General features: G+C 41.3%; 1 protein-coding gene and 1 long non-coding RNA gene across 2 annotated transcripts in view; one reads left to right on the top strand and one right to left on the bottom strand.

The window, feature by feature from the left end:
- DSG2 (desmoglein 2) overlaps nt 1–11,903 on the top strand; it is a 49,230-nt gene extending 37,327 nt beyond the window's left edge. Inside the window, exons 12-15 of the mRNA XM_039463746.2 lie at nt 1,511–1,738; nt 3,965–4,086; nt 5,285–5,617; nt 8,749–11,903. Of these exons, the coding sequence (XP_039319680.2) occupies nt 1,511–1,738; nt 3,965–4,086; nt 5,285–5,617; nt 8,749–9,768 (1,703 nt within the window). The 3' untranslated portion in view covers nt 9,769–11,903. The remainder of the gene's footprint in view (nt 1–1,510; nt 1,739–3,964; nt 4,087–5,284; nt 5,618–8,748) is intronic.
- On the bottom strand, nt 4,906–19,019 carry LOC120361659 (uncharacterized). Its single transcript, XR_005577811.2, has 6 exons — nt 18,075–19,019; nt 16,758–16,831; nt 12,899–13,195; nt 8,764–8,934; nt 5,863–6,154; nt 4,906–5,084 (listed from the first exon to the last, which is right to left on the bottom strand). It is a non-coding gene; the product is annotated as an uncharacterized LOC120361659 (long non-coding RNA).
- Between the last annotated feature and the right edge of the window lie 1,007 nt (nt 19,020–20,026).

The following is a 20,026-nucleotide window of genomic DNA, read 5'->3' as shown; positions in this document are numbered from 1 at the left end:
ATCATCAATATTACAGTTTTAATACATTTAGTTTCCTTTCTTATGTATTTCAGTGATCTGAATTAACAAAGCCTCCCTATGATCCTTATACTCTAAAATTCTAATAAATTTAACTTATAAGTATATCGAGTTGTGTATTAGAGAGTATTATCAACAATAAGTTGAAGTCGGGTGTGGTGGTCCACGTCTGTAATCTTGTAATCCCAGCACTTTGGGAGGCCGAGGCAGGTGGATCACTTGAGGTCAGGGGTTCAAGACCAGCCTGGCCAACATGATGAAACCCCATCTCTACTAAAAATACAAAAGTTTAAAATTAGCGAGCATGGTGAGGGGTGCCTGTAATCACTTGAACCTAGGAGGCAAAGGTTGCAGTGAGCCAAGATGGCGCCACTGCATTCTAGCCTGAGCAACAGAACGAGACTCCATCTCAAATAATAATAATAATGAAGTTTAAGAGTGTTAATGTTCCTTGATCTTAGAAGCTGTATGCTGAAGAATGTCATGCTATCTCTAACTTACCTTGAAATAGTTTAAAAACTTAAAAAAAAAAAAGAAAAGAAAAGAAAGAAAAAGTGAGTATATAGAGGGCAAGAAAGTATTGTTGCAAAAATGTGAACAATTAGTGAAGGGTTTGTTAATATTCACTAAAATGTTCTTTCAACTTTTCTGTAGGTTTGAATTTTTTTCTATTTTGGATATATACAGTATTGACAACAGAAAAAGAAGGGACTAGAGAAAACAAGATCAGCCCATTGTTGAAAACGATTAAAGCTGAGGATGGATAGTGGGGGTTATGCTCTTCTATTACTATGTTTGAAAAATTGCCTTAATAATTTTTTTTTTTTTTTAAGAAATGGTAAAATAGGCCAGGCACGGTGGCTCATGCCTGTAATCCCAATGCTTTGGGAGGCCAAGGCAGGCAGATCACCTGAGGTCAGGAGTTCGAGAGCAGCCTGACCAACATGGAGACACCTATCTCTACTAAAAATACAAAAATTGGCCCAGTGTGGTGGCACATGCCTGTAATCCCAGCTACTCGGGAGGCTGATGCAGGAGAATCACTTGAACCTGGGAAGCGGAGTTTGCGGTGAGCCGAGATCACGCCATTGCACTCCAGCCTGGGCAACAAGAGTGAAACTTTGTCTAAAACCAACAAACAAACAAAAAAGAAATGGTAAAATAAAGGTCACTGAGTAGAAATGTTATTTAACTCACCACTTGTTTGTCACTGTATTCCCAGTATATAGAACAGTTCCTAGCATTTCCTAGACCCACAGACATTGGTTACAATTAATCATCATGAAAGTAAGGTGTCCAAGTCTGACCCTTTGCATGTTCAGGGCCTATGGGCAAATTTTAAGGAGCACACTTCAATGAGAAGTGAAGGAAGAAGAAAGTATCTAATTGGAGCTAAATATAATCAGCAATGAAAGAACATTTCTGAAATTTAATGTTGTCTCATCCTTGGTAATCATTCCTTTTTATTTCCTTCTGCCTCCCAACCTTGTAGGGACCAGTGTGCTGCTGCAGCAAAGCGAGAAAAAGCTTGGGAGAAGTGAAATTCAGTTCCTGATTTCAGACAATCAGGGTTTCAGTTGCCCTGAAAAGCAGATCCTTACACTTACGGTTTGTGAGTGTCTTCATGGCAGCGGCTGCGTGGGAGCGCACCGTGACTCCTACGTGGGCCTGGGACCCGCAGCAATTGCGCTCATGATTTTGGCCTTTCTGCTCCTGCTGCGTAAGTCTTTACAAGCCACTCTATAATGCTTTTAGGAATGTGAGTGCACTACTAGAGATGTGTTGCTATGCTAGTCACTGATTTCTTCACAGTTATTCTTCAACCACACCAGACTGCTTTGAGGGTGAACAGGGAAACAACTGATGATTGACAGATCACCAAAGCATAATATAGGACTCTTCAGAATTTGTTTTATAAATGTATATCATTTTCTGATCTCAGTAACTTAGGAATTACTTTTTGGCATAAACTTCGCAGGTATTCCCATTTCAGTGAGCTCTGTGAGGGCAGCATGCTGTCTGTTCTCTTCACTGCTGTATTCCCAGTGCCTGGAACAGAGCCTTGCATGTAGTAAGCATCAGAAAAGATTTGTTGCACGACTTGGAGTTATGGATGCAAGGTTTTTTGCAAACCCAGCTTATTCCAATCGATCCTGCTTTGTATTTCAGAGCTCCGCCTCCCTGAAATCCCCCACTTGGCTCGTTTCTTCACCAGCAAGTAGGCAGACCCTCTGAGCACATCCTGTGCTTCCTGACCCCAAGATGTTCTCAGCCAGTCCTGCCTGCCCTACCCACCCTCCAAAGACCTCAGGTTTCCTTTCATGAAAGAACAAGGGACTGAATCCTGGGGTCATGTGAAATACCACTCTACCTGACCACTGAGCGTGGGCAGAGGGCCACTTCCAAGGCAGCTGAGGCTGGTGCAGTGACAGAGGAGGGGCCTGTTAGACAAGGAGTCCCCAACCCCCAGGCCACAGACCAGCATCAGATCATGTCCTGTTAGGAACCAGGACACACAGCAGGAGGTGAGCAGTGGATGAGTGAGTGAAGCTTCATCTGTATTTACAGCCGCTCCCCATTGCTTATGTTACCACTTGAGCTCTGCCCACTGTCAGATCAGTGGCAGCATTCGATTCTTACAGGAACCCAAACTCTACTGGGAACTACACATGCAAGGGATCTAGGTTGCGTGTTCCTTATGAGAATCTAATGCCTGATGATCTGTCACTGTCTCCCATTGTCCTGAGATGGGACCATCTAGCTGCAGGAAAATAAGCTCAGGGCTCCCACCAATTCTACATTATGATGATTTGTATATTTCATTATATATTACAATGTAATAATAATAGAAATAAAGTGTACAATAAACGTAATGCACTTGAATCATTCTGAAACCACCCCACCATACCCCCAACCTCCCTGTGGAAAAGCTGTCTTTCATGAAACCAGTCCCCAGTGTGAAACAGGTTGGGGACTGCTGTGTTAGGGCTATTGGTAGATGTCCAGTTGAATGCACAGCACTCAACAGTTTGCAGTGTACTTTTATACAGTTATCTCCATGTTATGGCTACGTACACAGATACATGATGGTAAATGACTTGTCTCAGCTTACCAAGTGCGTAGGTAGGTACTGAAGCAGGGACTGAAAGAAGAAAGAAGATCCATCTTTTGCTCATGGATTCCTTGCACTGCTTTCTCATCTCAGATTCCCTGGAGCCTAATGTACTTGGCACATAATAGACACTTGATGAATGTTTGTTAAAATTGTTGAATTGCCACAGGCTGAGTTCAATCTTCTTCTTAATCATAGTAGCAATAGTTGATGTGCTGTTGACTGTCTTACATAAAAAGGAAATCTAGGCACTAGTCAGTGCAACATTGGAAGCTGCCAAACTGGAGTGGCAGATGGGCATGCAGATAAGCATGCAGATGGGCCTGCAGATGGGCTTGCAGATGTGTTTTATTCTTTGCCGCATTGATCAAGGGGTCAACCTTGGTCTTTGCTTTCTCCTAGGGGTAAAATAAAATCTAAGGAGAGAGCTCTGAAATTGTTACACATGTCACTTTATTATTTCTAATTATTATTATTATTAGCACATATATTTTGGGGACAGTGATTTTTTTTTAATTGGGCCATAGTTTTAAAAAATTTCATCTTTAAGCTGATTTTGATGAGATTCCGTCTGACCTAGTTCTGGTGTTCCACTCAACAACCACAGACAGCCTCTTTTTGATGAACAAGGCCTAGAATCTGTACGACTCCCTCATTCTGCCTTCGGGCTTTGGAGTAACTCACCCCAAACAGCTTGGCACAATTGGATCAGGGTTGACAAAAGAAAAATAGGGCTGCAAATAAGTGAAGACAACTCCAGGAAGGGACATGCAAATTCCAATTTAGAAATTGTCAGGATTAACCTTATCTGTGTTCCACTTTGTGTCTGTACAGTGGTACCACTTTTACTGCTGATGTGCCATTGCGGAAAGGGCGCCAAAGGCTTTACCCCCATACCTGGCACCATAGAGATGCTGCATCCTTGGAATAATGAAGGAGCGCCACCTGAAGACAAGGTCAGTGGATCAGTATGACTTGTCTTCTTTTTGGGTTTTAAAGGGGCCTAGGGAAGTGTTTCTTAGATTTTTGGTAGAGTGAGTAAAGTGATCACTATGGATTTCACTCACATGCCTTTGTTAAGCAAAGGGTTCAAATGAAAGGATATTTTGTGTTTGTTGCTGGGGCAGAATTGAGATGGTTTTACTCTGTTGTGACACTTCCCATGCTGTAGAGAATGTAGAGCAAGGTTCAGGAAGAGCAAGTGTGTGTAAGGATCTAAGTCTTTTGTCCCAGCATTAAACAGGCAGTTTTCACAGCCAGGAACTGCTTCATTTCCATTCCCCTCAATGCGCAGGGTTTGCAGAGGTAACCCACAACCCCCATGACAGTTGTAAAATGTTGCAAAGCCCACTTTCCCAACGACTTCATAGCCATATCCCTTTGTCTGTTGCATCTTCACCCTGTACCTCTCATCATCGTCTGTTATGAGCACCATTTCTAATAGGATAGAATTTAGCATCAAGTGGCAAAGAACTCAAAATAACAGTGGCTTAAACGTAAAATGGGCAGTCCAAGTCAACATATTGGTGATTCCTCCACAGTGTGGTCCCTGGCCCCCTCTTCCTTGTTTTTCCTCCATGGTTGAGTTCCATTCCCACGCTGTCCTCATGTGTCAGTGCTAGCTACATAGCTGCCATTCCCACATTCTAACCAGCAAATGGGAGAAAAGTGAAGAATGCTCTTTAAGCACACTTCCCAGAACTTCCATTCTGCTTAATTCACATTGACCACAGCTTAGTCAGGTGGCTATACCTAGTGGCATCAGAGACTTGGAAATAGTCTTTATTTTGGGTGGCCATGGATCCAGGTAAAAACAAAATTAAAAATTCTATAACTATAGATGAAGGTATCAAACTGCACAGGAAGGTTGAAATGCCACTGGTGCACACAGAGTAAAGGAGCTGAGACCCTATGTGACTTTTGGGGCCTTGTTTCCTCTTTGGGTTATATCCAGCTATAAAACAAGAAGATATAAGAAAGAAGATCTTCATAAGACTTATATAAGTTATTTAACCCAAAAGATTTTTTCTAATTGGCCTCAGTGGAAATAGCTTATACCTTCCAATGCCTACTTGGCTCAGATCCTTCTTCCAAGGATGAAGGAGTCCCCCTCCATCTTCCTGACTCGGTTCTCAGCTGTGTTTCCTCTCACAGGTGGTGCCATCGTTTCTGCCAGTGGATCAAAGGGACAGTCTAGCAGGAAGAAATGGAGTAGGAGGTATGGCCAAGGAAGCTACCATGAAAGAAAGTAGCTCTGGTTCCTTTGCCAAAGGGCAGCGTGAAATGTCTGAGCTGGATGGAAGGTGGGACGAACACAGAAGCCTGCTTTCTGCTAGAGCTACCCAGGTTACAGGGGCCACAGGGGCTATCATAAGCAAGGAAACCATGAAGAACACAAGAGCCACAGGAGCTTCCAGAGATGTGGCTGGAGCTCAGACAGCTGCTGTTGCACTGAACGAAGAATTCTTAAGAAATTATTTCACTGATGTAAGGATTGGTTTTATATATTGGGGGGGTGGGGAACATTTATATGTAAATGTAATATTATTAGGGTAATCATTGCCTTGGATCCAAATGAGACTTTGGGGTTTTTTTCTTTTTTCAGGGAATACTTACAGGCAATAAGGAAAGAGAAATGGGACCCACTAAATCAGTTGGTGTTAGCCAAATTATGCTGCGGTAACAAGTGAGCCCACGATCTTAGTTCTCACATAGGCATATTTCTCACTTACAGTTATGTTTCTGCCAGTCAGCTCAGCTCTGCTCTGCTTCATGATGTCTTCGTTTCAAGATGCTCTGAGAGAGCAGATCTGACCTGGGAAGCTGCCATCCTTGTGGCCCAGAGAAAAGAGCAAGGCAGAACCAGGCAATGGCTTTTAAAGCCTCCAGCTTTTTATACTCACATTTCATTGACCAAAGCAAGTTACGTGATCAAGACAGATGTCAGTGGGTCAGAAAGTTTTATCCCTGCAGTAGCAGACTTGGTAGGGATGAGCCCTGCAGGAGAGACAGAGAATATATAACCTAAAAAACACAATCTATTAAGTCCATTTAAATTTTACCTTCTGTATGAGAGTACTTGGCTTTGCTATTCTGAGGGTGTACCAAAAAATGATGAGAAAAGCTGCAGGAAGATGATCAGATGCAGTAAGGAAGCTCATGCTAGAATTAGGAATTAGAAGCAGGACTGAAAATAAAAGTATGATGTAGAGGTCAGGCACAGTGGCTCATGCCTATGATCCCAGCACTACGGGAGGCCCAGGCAGGCTGATCGCTTGAGCCCAGAAGTTCAAGACCAGTTTGGGCAATATGGCGAAACCTTCACTCTCCAAAAATACAAAAAATTAGCTGGGCATCCTGGCACACACCTATAGTCACAGCTACTCAGGAGGTTGAGGCAGGAGGATCACTTGAGCCTGGGAAGCCAAGGATGCAGTGAGCTGTGTCAGACCACTGCACTCCAGCCTGGGCAACAGAAACTCTGTCTAAAAATAATAATAATAATAACAGAGATAAGTATACTTCAGAACAAGGATTATTACCAGGAATAATGAGGGATGGTTCATAATGAAAAATGGGCCAATTCATCAGGAGGTCTGAAACTCCTAAATATGTCAGAACCCAATAACAAATTATTAAAACTTAAAGCAAGCCGGGCGCAGTGGCTCAAGCCTATAATCCCAGCACTTTGGGAGGCTGAGGGGGGTGGATCACGAGGTTCAGGAGATCGAGACCATCCTGGTCAACACGGTGAAACCCCGTCTCTACTAAAAATACAAAAAATTAGCTGGGCATGGTGGCGCGTGCCTGTAATCCCAGCTACTCAGGAGGCTGAGGCAGGAGAATTGCCTGAACCCAGGAGGCAGAGGTTGCGATGAGCCGAGATCGTGCCTTTGCACTCCAGCCTGGGTAGCAAGAGCAGAACTCCGTCTCAAAAAAAAAAAAAAAAAACTTAAAGCAAAAACAGAACTGATAGAGAAATAGACAAATTCATATAGTTGGAGAGTTCAACCTGTTCTATCAGTAAATGAAAGAACAAGTAGACAGAATCAGTAAGCATATAGAAAACTTAGTATTATCAACCAAATCAATCTCGTTAACATTGAGAGAACACTCCATGCAACAGAAGCAGAATACACATGCTTTTTGATTTAGACTATATTCTAGAACATAAAATAAATGTAAATAACTTTTGAAGAACTGCAGTCATACAGTGTACTTTGATGACAAAAAAAAAAAATAAAACCAGAGATCAGTAACAAAGTAATATATAAAATATACTCAAATATTTATAAATACACATGACTGCAAATTAAATTACACTTTATGAAAATTTGTGGGGCACTACTACAGTGGTGCTTGAAGGGAAATTGTCACAAAAATGGTTATATTAGAAGATAGGTCTCATATCAGTGACCTAAGCTTCAACCCTCAAAAGCTGGAAGAGCAAATTAAACTCAAAACAAGCAGAAATAAGGTAATAATGAATTTTAGAGCAGAAATCAATGAAATACTTAGCAAAAAGTAATAGAAAAAAAAAAAAAACATTGAAACCACAAACTGATTATTTAAAGAGGTCAATAAAATTGATAAACCTTTTACCAGACTAGGATATTAAAAGAATAAACACAAACTATGGATATCAGAAATCAAATAAAAAACATTACTACAGATCATACAGACATAGTCAGAATAATTAAAAAAAAAAAAAAAAAAGCAGGACTGGGTGGTTTTCTTGAGAACAAGGCCTTGTGCTCCCATAAGGATGGGCAGAGTTGGAATATACGGCATCTGAAGGGCCCTAGAGAGTAGTAATAGGGGGGCTTCCACTGAGGAAAGCAAGTTGCTTCCATCCCCCGTCTTCTATATTTACAAATTATTAGTGAGCTTTCCCACTTTCTGCTCCTCTCCACCCTCCCTTCTTTCATACCGTCCTTCACCCACCTCCAAGTATAGCTTAACGGGGATGTGGTTGGTGTCAAGGAAGACTACATCTTGGCCTTTCCTGTCTCGCTGCTGAGCTCAGTTCTAGCATCCTATTTGTTTTATTTTTGATAGGTTTTCCCTCTCCACTCGAATCCTGCTCTAGTCATTTTTGGTTATGTATGTATGTGCTAACTTTTGATTTAGAAGTCATTTCAAAGTCATTAGAAAATTTGCAAGAATGGTAGAAATTCTGAACCCAATTATTAACATTTGGCCACATTTGCTACTTGCTTTTCCATTCTCTCTCTCTCTCTGACACACATCCACACTCATTCTTTTACGTCACTATAGTACAGTTAACAAATGTAGAACTTTACCACTGACACAGTGCACATTTCAGTGTAGCCAACTATCACACTGTCTTTTGTTGCAATTTTGTTTTTTCAGAATCTTGCATTCCATTAAGTTGTCCTGACACTTTAGTCTTCTTTAATCTGAAACAGTCCTCTCTGCCTTTCCGTTTTTCCCCTGATATTAATATTTTTTGAGAATACAGGATCTCTCTCAATTTGTGTTTCCCTGTAATCCACTTCACATTACTGCATTTTCAACAGGAATATCGTCTTGTTTTTAAATGAATTTGTATTGCTCATTATTTGTTTTGTGTTTGTTTCATTTTGTTTTCATCTTAGAAAGCGGCCTCTTACACTGAGGAAGATGAAAATCACATAGCCAAAGATTGCCTTCTGGTTTATTCTCAGGAAGAAACCGAATCTCTGAATGCTTCTATTGGCTGTTGCAGTTTTATTGAAGGAGAGCAAGATGACCGCTTCTTAGATGACTTGGGACTTAAATTCAAGACGCTAGCTGAAGTTTGCCTGGGTCAAAAAATAGATATAGATATGGAAATTGAGCAGAGGCAAAAACGTGCCACAGAAACAAGTATGAACACAGCTTCACGTTCACTCTATGAGCAAACCATGGTTAATTCAGAGAATACCTCCTCTGGCAGTAGCTTCCCGGTTCCAAAATCTTTACAAGAAGCAAATGCAGAGAAAGTAACTCAGGAAATAGTCACTGAAAGATCCGTGTCTTCTAGGCAGGCTCAAAAGGTAGCTACACCTCTTCCTGACCCAGTGGCTTCTGGTAATATGATGGCCACAGAAGCTTCCTATGCCACAGGTTCCACTAAGCCACCAAGCACTGTGATCCTGGGTCCTAGACAGCCACAGAGCCTTATTGTGACAGAAAGGGTGTATGCTCCAGCTTCTACCTGGGTAGATCAGCCTTATGCTAATGAAGGTACAGTTGTGGTCACTGAAAGAGTAATACAGCCTCATGGGGGTGGACCGAATCCTCTGGAAGGCACCCAGCATCTGCAAGATGCACATTACGTCATGGTGAGGGAAAGAGAGAGCTTCCTTGCCCCCAGCTCAGGTGTGCAGCCCACTCTGGCCATGCCTAATTTAGCAGTGGGACAGAATGTGACAGTGACAGAAAGAGTCCTAGCACCTGCTTCCACTCTGCAATCCAGTTATCTGATTCCCACTGAAAACTCTCTGAAGGTTAGGAACACCATGGTGTCTGGAGCTGCAGTCCCTGGCCCCCTGCCAGATTTTGGTTTAGAGGAATCTGGTCATTCTAATTCTACCATAACCACATCTTCCACCAGAGTCACCAAACATAGCACTGTACAGCATTCTTACTCCTAAACAGCAGACAGCCACAAACTGACCCAGAGTTTAATTAGCAGTGACTAATTTCATGTTTCCAATATACCTGATTTTTCATGAGCTTTACAGACTCAGAGACACATACACATTGAGCTTTAGATTTTTCTTAGTTGCTGAGATACAAAGGGCCACACTGCCTCTGCTTCCAGGAGTGTATTTTAGAAATGCCCTATGATTTACTGAGGACATAGAGATGATGCTGCTTCTTAGGTGCCTTTAGTGAGCTATGCAGACAATCCTGACAAAGCAATACAGTCAATCTGGCTTCTGAGAACTTACCAAATTAACAGAGTATGCAGTTCATCCTCCGACCAGTAAAGCAACCCAGGAAATTGAATGGGTCTCTTTGCCTACCATATTAACAGTTAACATTGATGTTCCATATTCTGTACTTTATTGCATGTAGCAGATTTTCAACACCTCATTGATCCAAAGATATATGCACGATCTGGGCACCAGTTTTGATTTTCCTTAAGACTTGAACCCTTTTCATCAGGCGTCCCCAAACTTTTTACACAGGGGGCCAGTTCACTGTCCCTCAGACCGTTGGAGGGCCGCCACATACTGTGCTCCTCTCACTGACCACCAATGAAGGAGGTGCCCCTTCCTGAAGTGTGGCGGGGGCCGGATAAATGGCCTCAGGGGCTGCATGCGGCCCGCGGGTCATAGTTTGGGACACCTGCTTTTCATCTGTGTGTGATTCATTGAATTTTAGAACACTGATGATAACAATACACATTGTTATGTTTTTGTGCACATGACTGTGTGTGTGTGTGTGTGTGCACATACATACTGTATAGTCTTAAAAATAGCATTATACCTCTTATCTCAACTGCCATGAAAATGTTGAACACTCCAAATTCAGTTGAATAATCCAAAGCAAAATTTTTATACTTTTTACAGTTAAAAAAAACACCTTAGGATAGATTATCTTCTAAACAGCTTCAATTTAGTGCAGCTGCATTAACCAGCCATGTTTTCTAGTTGTGGTAGGAACCATTCACGGCTGGGTTATCCTCAGTGCCTAATGTGGGTGCCAAATAATTGTGGACTTACACTGAATTGTACAAACCATCTTTTTTTGTTTACAATTGCCAAAAATCTCAAAAGGTCCTATATTTCTGTAATTCTGTCTTTGAAATTATGATTTTATTTTGATCTCTCAGTTGTTGACTGGCCGGGTGTGACTTAGTATATTAAGTACTCAATATTACATTATAAAAACCTCAAATAATTGACTTGAGTTTGCACAACATCCTTGCCTTTCTTTTCTGTAAGTTAATTTTTTTACAAATTATTTGGGTTCCTTAGCTCCTAAATAGGTTATATTTTATTGCTCCTAGAAATAATATTTCAAGATATGTGTGCATTATCAGTAATAATTTATATAAATATTTCCCACAACACAATAATTTTCATAATTTTCAAAGACTAATTTCTTAACTGAAGATATTTTGCTAGGGAAGTGACTTTAAAATTTTGCAGACTTTAAAAAAATTGTTGCATGGTGTTACGCAAAGGATTTATACAGTGTGCTCCCACTAACTGTATAGATCAGGGCATGTAGTTTTAGAGATCTGCGTCTATTGCTTAAATGGAGGTTACTCTTCCATGATCTAGAATTGTTTACTCTGTACCTAGTAATTGTTGTTTCTTTTACTATTATTGTAGACTTATTAACAGTTTGATTTTGCCAAGTATGCAACAGGAATATCACTAGTATGTGAAAATGTAAATATCACCTATGTACTCAAAACAAATAAAAGTGGTTCTTAAGCTTCCTCCTTGAACAGCCTCAGAAACCTAACCTACGCTTTGTAGCATAATCACATTTTCTAAATGATTTTCTGTGTTCCTGAAAAAGTGATTTGTATTAGTTTTACATTTGTCTTTTGGGGAGAGATTATATTTGTATGTGTGTCATAAAATATTTAAATAAAAAGACTACCTTTAGAGTGACACTTTCTCTATTATATTTTACAAGGAATAAAGCTCAGTTGTTAGGGAGAGTGCCCTAAAGGCAGGTATTTCTTGGACTTTGTTATTTAATTAGATCTGCTTGAAATTAAAAAAGTTATCGGTTATCTAAAATTCAAATTTATCTGGGTACTCAGCATTTTCATTTTCCAATTCTGGCAACCTTGTTTCTAAGGAATTAAAGATTGCATTCCGCCCAGAGTAACACTGGAGAAATCTGTTGGGCTTGGCTGGAATTTGTTGGTATATCTAAACCAAAGAGAATCAATCTACCAATGTTTGAGAGGCTTAATTGCTTGTCATAGTTTACAAGGGAAAAGATCAGAGTTGCTGCTGTCAGAAGAAAAAAAAATCTTTTTCTTCTAGGTCCCCGGCTGGGGCTCTGTAACAAACACAGATTAGCAAGAAAAAAACAGACATAGTCTATTAACATGTGTATCTCATGCATGCTTTGGCGTAACTGGGATGAGTAGCTCAAAGGGGTGGTTAGATCTTGGGTGTAAAATGTTAAAAGAAGAGCTTTAAACAAACTAAATCTCACGGTCTAATTAGGCAAAGGATGATTCACAAAATTGGGCTGCCCTGGAAGTAGAAACGTTCAGAGAACTCTGTTCTGCAATGTGGGCAGGCAGTATTTATCGACAGAAAATGGAAGTGAGGTCGGGAAACCGCTTGACTGGTTACAGCTGAGCCTTCGCCTTATTCGGAGGTGGGCTGATCAGTTGGCAGCCAGTGACTGGCTGAACTCAGTTGCTGTGATTGATTGACACTCAGCTATGTGTTACAAAAGTACATTCCTAAGTTAGGCTGTCAGTTCATTTATGTACCAGGCTAGGTTGCAGTTGGTCATGTGGGGATTCGAGGTATGAAGGCAGCCTCAGGCCAAAATTTAGTTTAACAATATACCAACTTGGGCTAAAACAAAGGAAAAGGGATTGGGGGCTTTTGGGCAGTAGAAACAATGGAAGGTGACCAGGAAAAGTCTGGTAAGCTTGGGTAAGATTTGTTATACAGATTTCAGTCAATGTCCTTGTCATTTATAGTCATCCCTGTGTCTGGTACAGAGGGAGACAACCTTACAAATAGACATTTCCTTTATAAACGTAAATTCCTTTACAAACGATAAACTTACATTCTGTCTTCAGAGCTTTTCCTGCGTCTGTTGTTTCTCAAAATAACCCTTATACTAAAAAAATATTTTGGGGGGTGTAGCATATTCTAGTCTACACTGCTGGCAAACTGGAATGTCTCATGAATGAAGATTTCACAGCACTGGCGCATCCGGACATCCTAAAGCATGAAGACTGTTTTATTCCTGTGACTTCAGTTCCCGCTCCAATCAGCGAATTCCGGCTGATCGCTACAGAACATATTCCAATCACCACCACATCAAAAAGTCTGCAATAGGACATTGCTAACCAAACGTCACCTAAAAATGAGACATTTCAGATCATTAAATCTGACTCTCTTAACGGACAAAAATTTTTTGGTTTCATTATATGTTTCATTTTAATCTTCTATATCATTCCCAATTACTTTGTCTACTTTTTCTATTAATGACTAAGAGAACGGTGTGGAAGTCTCCCAAGTGTGGCTTTGCCTATTTCCCCCTTTATTTTTTTCTGTTTTTGCTTCCTGTGTTTTGAAACTTTTTGCCTGTGTTATTAGGTACAAACACATTTAAGATTACTGTGTTCCTGAAGAACTGATCTTTTTATCATTATGAAATGCCTCTTCATCTCTGCTAATCTCTGTTTATAACTGCTAATTACTTATAGCCTAAAGCTGCCTGCCTTTACATTCTTTTTTTTTTTTTTTTCTTTTTTTAGATGGAATTTTGCTCTTGTTGCCCAGGCTGGAGTGCAATGGCACAGTCTCGGCTCACTACAACCTTTGCCTCCTGGGTTCAAGCGAGTCTCCTGCCTCAGCCTCCCGAGTAGCTGGGATTACAGGCATGTGCCACTATGCCCAGCTAATTTTGTATTTTTAGTCGAGATGGGGGTTTCTCTATGTTGACCAAACTGGTCTTGAACTCCCTACCTCAGGTGATCGTCCACCTCGGCCTCCCAAAGCGCTGGAATTACAGGCACGTGCCACCACACCCGGCCCTCCTTACGAATTTTTAGTTTGACCTGAAGGTTTCTCCATACTTAGTGAACTGTAACCTAACTGGATGTGTAAACATATTATAACCTACTCTTGTCTCAGGCAATCACAGCCACAATACTTCAACCACTCACAGGTGGACAACTGTTCAAACTGCATTCAAATAAGGCGAACCATGAGCTGTAACCAGTCCCGCTATTTCTGTACCTCACTTCCTTTCTCTATCCATAAATCCTCTGCGGCCACGTGGTAGCGCCAGCATGGTTCTGCATCTACTCTGGTTTAGGGGCTGCCCAATCTGTGAATTGTTCTTTGCTCAATTGAAGTTTGTAAAGTATATTTGTTTATTTACCTATTTATTTATTTTTATTTTGCAGTGGTGGGATCTTGTCTCACTGCAACCTCTGCCTCTTGGGCTCAAGTAATTCTCCTGCCCCAGCCTCCCGAGTAGCTAGGATTACAGGCGTGCGCCACCACCCCAGGCTAATTTTTGTATTATTATAATTTTTTTTAGTAGAGATAAGGTTTCCTCATGTTGCCCAGGCTGATCTCGAACTCCTGGCCTCAAGTGATCCACTGCCTCAGCCTCCCAAACTCCTGGGATTACAGGTATGAGCCGCCACACCCAGCCAACTTTGTAAAATTTAATTTGCCTGAAGTTTTTCTTTTAACAAATTCTTTGTCCTGAAATCCACTTCGCCTAGCATTAATAAAGTCTTCTTACGGTTAGTGCTTCTGTGGTATATCTTTTTGATCCTTTTGCTTGCCACCTGTCTGTGCCTTTATAGTACATTTTATAAACAATATACAGGTAGGTCTTGCCTTTTCCCGTTTTGACATTTCTGACTTTTAACGGAAGGTTTTGCAGCAATTATTTATATGGATAAGTTTAAGCTTCCATCTTGCTGTGTGTTTTCTCCTTGTCCATCCGGATTTTCGTTGGTTTTTTTTGTCTTCCTCCACTCTTGCTTCCTGATTCCTTTTGTGTACCGCATGTTTTAGGGTTCCACTGTAGCACCTCTTCTGACCTTCCCCTACACCCACTTGTGTTTACTTTTTAATTGGTTCTCTTGTTGAGGAAATACAACAAGATATCCCGTCAAGCTAAGAAAACTATCCACAAAGTAAAAGGGAAAGAAAGCAGTTTTATTACTGAATAAGCATTAAACCAGGAAGGCGAGGCACATCATAGGTAGCTCCTAAAGAAATTGCAAAGACAGAAAGCTCTTGCTTTTTATATAGCCATTTAGAACACACCTGTTCACAAGATACACTATAGCTTGTCCTCAAGTGAGAGGATTTGACAGAGCCATTTGTCATGCATAGCTCATCTTAAATTCACCTGGTAATTGAGGTGGCTATTGTGTTTGCTAATTGCCTTTATTCAAAGAAATAATAAAACTTCTTAGATCACACTCACAGGTAGCTAGTTAGGATTTGGAGCCAGCACCCATGGAGATGGGAAGATAGGGGTGCTAGCTTCTTTGATGTTAACATTTCAAAGAGATAGCCCCAGGGCCTTCAGAAAGGCATCCCTGCTTATAAAGCTGGCAAAGGAGAAAGAGAAATAATTAGCAACCACAAGTTTTTTAAACTAAATGCTCTAAGAAAAGAGATGAGAGACAGGGAGGGATCCTTTTTTTGCACCAGGGAAAATTGAATTTTTTCCCACTTAGATTTGTACTTACACTCTAGGGCAGGGGTCCCCAAACTACAGCCCGCAGGCCACATTCAGCCCCTGAGGCCATTTATCCGGCCCCCCGCCGCACGTCAGGAAGGAGCACCTCTTTCATTGGCGGTCAGTGAGAGTAGCACAGTATATGGTGGCCCTCCAACGGTCTGAGGGACAGTGAACTGGCCCCCTGTGTAAAAAGTTTGGGGATGCCTGATTTAGATGATAAGAGCCTTTCCCTAAAACTAAACCACCTTATAAAACTAATGAAAGGCCACCAGGTTAGGAGGATGAAAGGGGTTTGTAGTCTGCTAAGGTGTAAGTATAAACAATTCCCATCCATTATTTCAAAAGTCACAAGATTGGCAACTTCTCCAATTACTCCGGCAGATAACATTATTATTATAAAACATAAGATTGGCCTTTTGAGATGTCCTTTCGGGCTTTCGCATTTTTGATGACTGGATACCCGTGACTCTTGGCTCAGCTGCTCCTGTGGCCCCAATCCTGTAGCAGACTTGGCGCACTAGGACCATTTTCCACACCCTTGTGATCATGTCTCCAACCAATTAGTAGCACCCATTCCCAAATATCCTTGAAAAACTCTCGCCTCCAAATTTTCAGGGATATTGATTTGACAACAGCCTCCCATGTGATATGGCTGGTCCATGTCAATTAAACTCTTTATTGTAATGTCATGGTCTCCGTAAATTGGCTTTGTCTGTGCAGTGTCAGGAAGAACGCATTGGGTGATTACAATGGTTCTGGAAATTACAACATGCATCTTTAATTTGTCACAGTCAACCTTCAAATGTTCTACTACTTCACAATGATATACATGAACCTTGAGCTTTCACTTGGTGGATCTGGCTATGCCATTCAATCTCTGACTTTCTTTCTACCCACTTCCTAATCAAGAAGCTATCAGCATTGTCTCTGTCCCCCACACCTTCCATCATACCCCCACCCCACTTGCTATAATGCATTATTGGCATGATATGAAACATACAGTGTCAAGTCCATCCTTGAATGGGAATGGACTCACATTGCTCCACAGATTACAAAAACTCACCCATCCAGATTGAAAAAATGTGACGAGGAACGTGTGTCTCTGCTAAAAATCTAGATGTGCCCTGGGCCGGATATTTTCCATTTGCCTCTTCATACTCACTCTTTGCCCTTCTTCGCCCTGCTCTGAGACCCAGGAGCTTACCTTTTACGGATGTTTCAACGGGCACTGCTTGCTGCCTCTGGCTTCTAGATGGGCTTGGCCAGTGATGACCTTGGCTAGAGATTGGTGAGAAAGAGAAAAATGAGGTCAGGGCATCTCTTCCCCCGGCTCCCTCTGTCATGCGTCTCTCTGTTAGAGCAGCTCCCTCTCTGAGTTCCCGAACCCATATCTCTCCTCGTTCCTTAAGGCCTATTAGTAGTGGTTGCCTCCTCCTCAATTATTATCAGACTTGAAACTGTCCCCCAGGGTTAACAAGGATTGCATGCTGAGTTCTGGACAGAAATATATTTGTAATTAAGCATTAATCAGGCTACACTTCGGCCCACTTCCTTGTCGCTAAAAGTCAGGTAGCACCAGGTACTGACCATTTGCATTCCCATTGTTCCTATAGATCGGATCTCTGAAATTAGGGTCCTAAGACGGTTGAAGAATTCATTTGCATCCCCCATAGTTCATAGTGTCAGTAGGTATTGAGATAATCGAAGGCAGGTATGTGCCTTTTTGATGTTTGTCATCTCGTACTTACTCCAGTATCAATCAATAAAAGAAATTGTTGGTGATTGAATGAATAGATGGCCAGTCATAGGAAGAATGGTGAACCGAGGTGGGAGGAATTTACCTGCCTCAGAGAAGAAGGGTTTTTGGTACCTTCAAGCAGGACAATTGCAAAAATCCAAACAAAATTTTCAGACTGGTTTTCTAAACCTGTGCATGATTCATTTAACGGGCAATATTTAATCTGCTGCATCCCAAGCCCAAGTGAGTTCTCACTGTTAAGTCTGAATCAATGGATTCTCAGTGGGTTTGAGGGATTCTGAGGAAAACTACAGAGGTTTTAGTGCAGGACATGATCCATTTGCAATGGTTCAAAATCCCTTTTAGTTCGTATATTCTGGTTACTCAGATTGTTGGAGATTTTACTCACTGTGCTAAAGATCTGTTTTATTCTTCTTTCTTTTTAGCCGAGGCTAGACCTTAAATCGTACCCTAGATGTTCCCCTGCCCATCATCAACTGCTTTCAGCTTCTTCTAGCAGGAAGTTTGGTTTTGCAAAGCCCTCTTGGGTTGTACCCTTCTAAAGTAATCTCGAGTTTGTCATTCTCAGCCTCTCCAAGGACCCCATCTATTATTTCCCTAGTTTACATAGGTTCTTTTTCAAAGAAAAACACTGGGTTGGGGTACTTCAATGAAAGAAGTCGGAAACACACGGAATACAAGCATCTTAAATGCTTCTAGATATACCCCACCTAGATGGAACCAGATTGAGTTGGCTTAGCAGTAAATTACGTATGTGCTCACCTAGTAATAATCTGCAAGTTTCTACATTTGGAAATCCTCTGGACTACAGAAATCAAATGGAACAGCAGAAGCGCTGTGGCGTAACTATGAGTGTTATATGCTTTCTGGCCACAAGATGGCACTATGCATGCAGTAAAAGAGGCAAAGTCAATCTATCAAAGCCAGAAGGAAAAAAAATTAAGCCATTTCCTAAGTTCTTCAGCAACGCAAATTGCAAAGTCCAATACCTCCCTTCACTAACTGTGACCCTCTTAGATAAAGTGTGATATGCTTCAGAGCGGCCTGAGAAACGAGACCTGGATTACAGAAGTCTAATAAAACCTGTACCACTCTGATGGTGATATAGAAAACGTCTTTCTGAAGGTCAGTCATGAGCCTCTGGTTCTATCAAAAATGCTGCACTTCGGAGGAAATGACGCTGGCCAATGGATTCACAAATAACACAGTCAGCCTGGTGTGGACTATCTTAAGAATAGATGTTGACTCTTTCTGAAAAAATTAGATTCAACAAAGCATATGTTGAATTCTCATTATGTGCAGAGCCCTGTTTAGCAGCTTTAAAATTGTTCAAAGATGTGTAAGACCCAGCCCTTGCCCTCCAGAGGCTCACAATATAGTGAAAGAAGTAGTTACAAATAGCTTATTATGAAGATCAAGACACTCAAGAAAAAAAAAAAAAACCATCAAAGATAGAAAATGCCAAGGCTGATTGGAGAGATTAATTCTTCTTTTGATTAATTTCTTTGTCATTCCCAATTCCTCCAAGTTTAACGGGAAAGGAAATGTCTCGGAGCTCTTGTTAGAGAGGTGGGCTTTTGATGAAAAATGGAAATTGATATAGTTTGGATATGGGTCCCCTCCAAATCTCAGTTGAAATGTGACCTCCACTGATGGACGTAGAGCCTAGCGGGAGGTATTGGCTGATGGGAGTGGATCCCTCATGAATGGATTTGTGCCATCCCCCTGGTGATGGGTCAGTTCTCGCTCAGGCAGTTCACATGAGATCTGGTTGTTTAAAAGAGTGTAGCACCTCTCTCCCCTCTCTCTTTTTCCTGCTCTCATCATGTGATACACTGGCTCCTCCTTCACTTTCTGCCAACAGTTGGAAGCTTCCTGATGCCCTCACCAGAAGCAGATGCCAGCACACCTCTGGTTCGCCTGCAGAACTATGAGCCAATTAAACCTCTTTTCTTTATAAATTACCAGCCACAGGTATTTCTTTATAGTAACGCAAAAGCGAACCAATCCAGAGCCAGTAAACAAGCTAAGGGAGGATCTAGATCCGAAGCTCACCTCACACAGGTGAGGGTGGCTCGGGGTAAGGGATTAGGGCGGTAAGTGCAGCAGAAGGTGTGGGTCAAGAGACGGGTACAGGCCACCCTGTGAAGGACTTGGAACAGCAGCTAAGGCTGTGGGATCAGACTCTTCATGCAGCAGAGAGTCGCAGACAATTATGAGCAGGTCACTTTCTGACCAGGTTTTAGAAAGAATCCTCAGTTGGAAGGAGGAGATTCTGCAGGAAGAGGGTGGGGAGAAGTTAAGATAACTCCAACCAATGTGAACCTTAAATATTAACCTTTTTTTCTTCTTGCATTGACTTTTCCATGCATTTTCAGTACCCTTTTCCTTGCTGTAAAGTAAATTTTAAATATTATGTCAATAGGTCACAGAAGCAACAGACAGGCGAGATATGGTGATGACAAAAATATTTCCCTAAACAAAATTAGAAGACAGCATTTGAGGAAAGATTTTTTTCTTAACTTGGGAGTTTGTTGACAAAAAAATCGCTTTCAAAAATAGTCAATCAAAATAATATGGAGTAATTTACTTAAGGAATTTCTTACGTTTAAAAGCAAAGTACTTGAATATAGAATCAACCTAAGTGTCCATCAGTGAAGGATTGGATTTTTAAAATGTGGCCCATATATACCATGGGATACTATTCAGCCATA

Source organism: Saimiri boliviensis, chromosome 13, assembly GCF_048565385.1.
Source record: "Saimiri boliviensis isolate mSaiBol1 chromosome 13, mSaiBol1.pri, whole genome shotgun sequence".
Lineage (NCBI taxonomy): Eukaryota > Metazoa > Chordata > Mammalia > Primates > Cebidae > Saimiri > Saimiri boliviensis.
The sequence above is the reverse complement of the archived record's forward strand: the minus strand, read 5'-3'. Positions and strand labels throughout refer to the sequence as shown.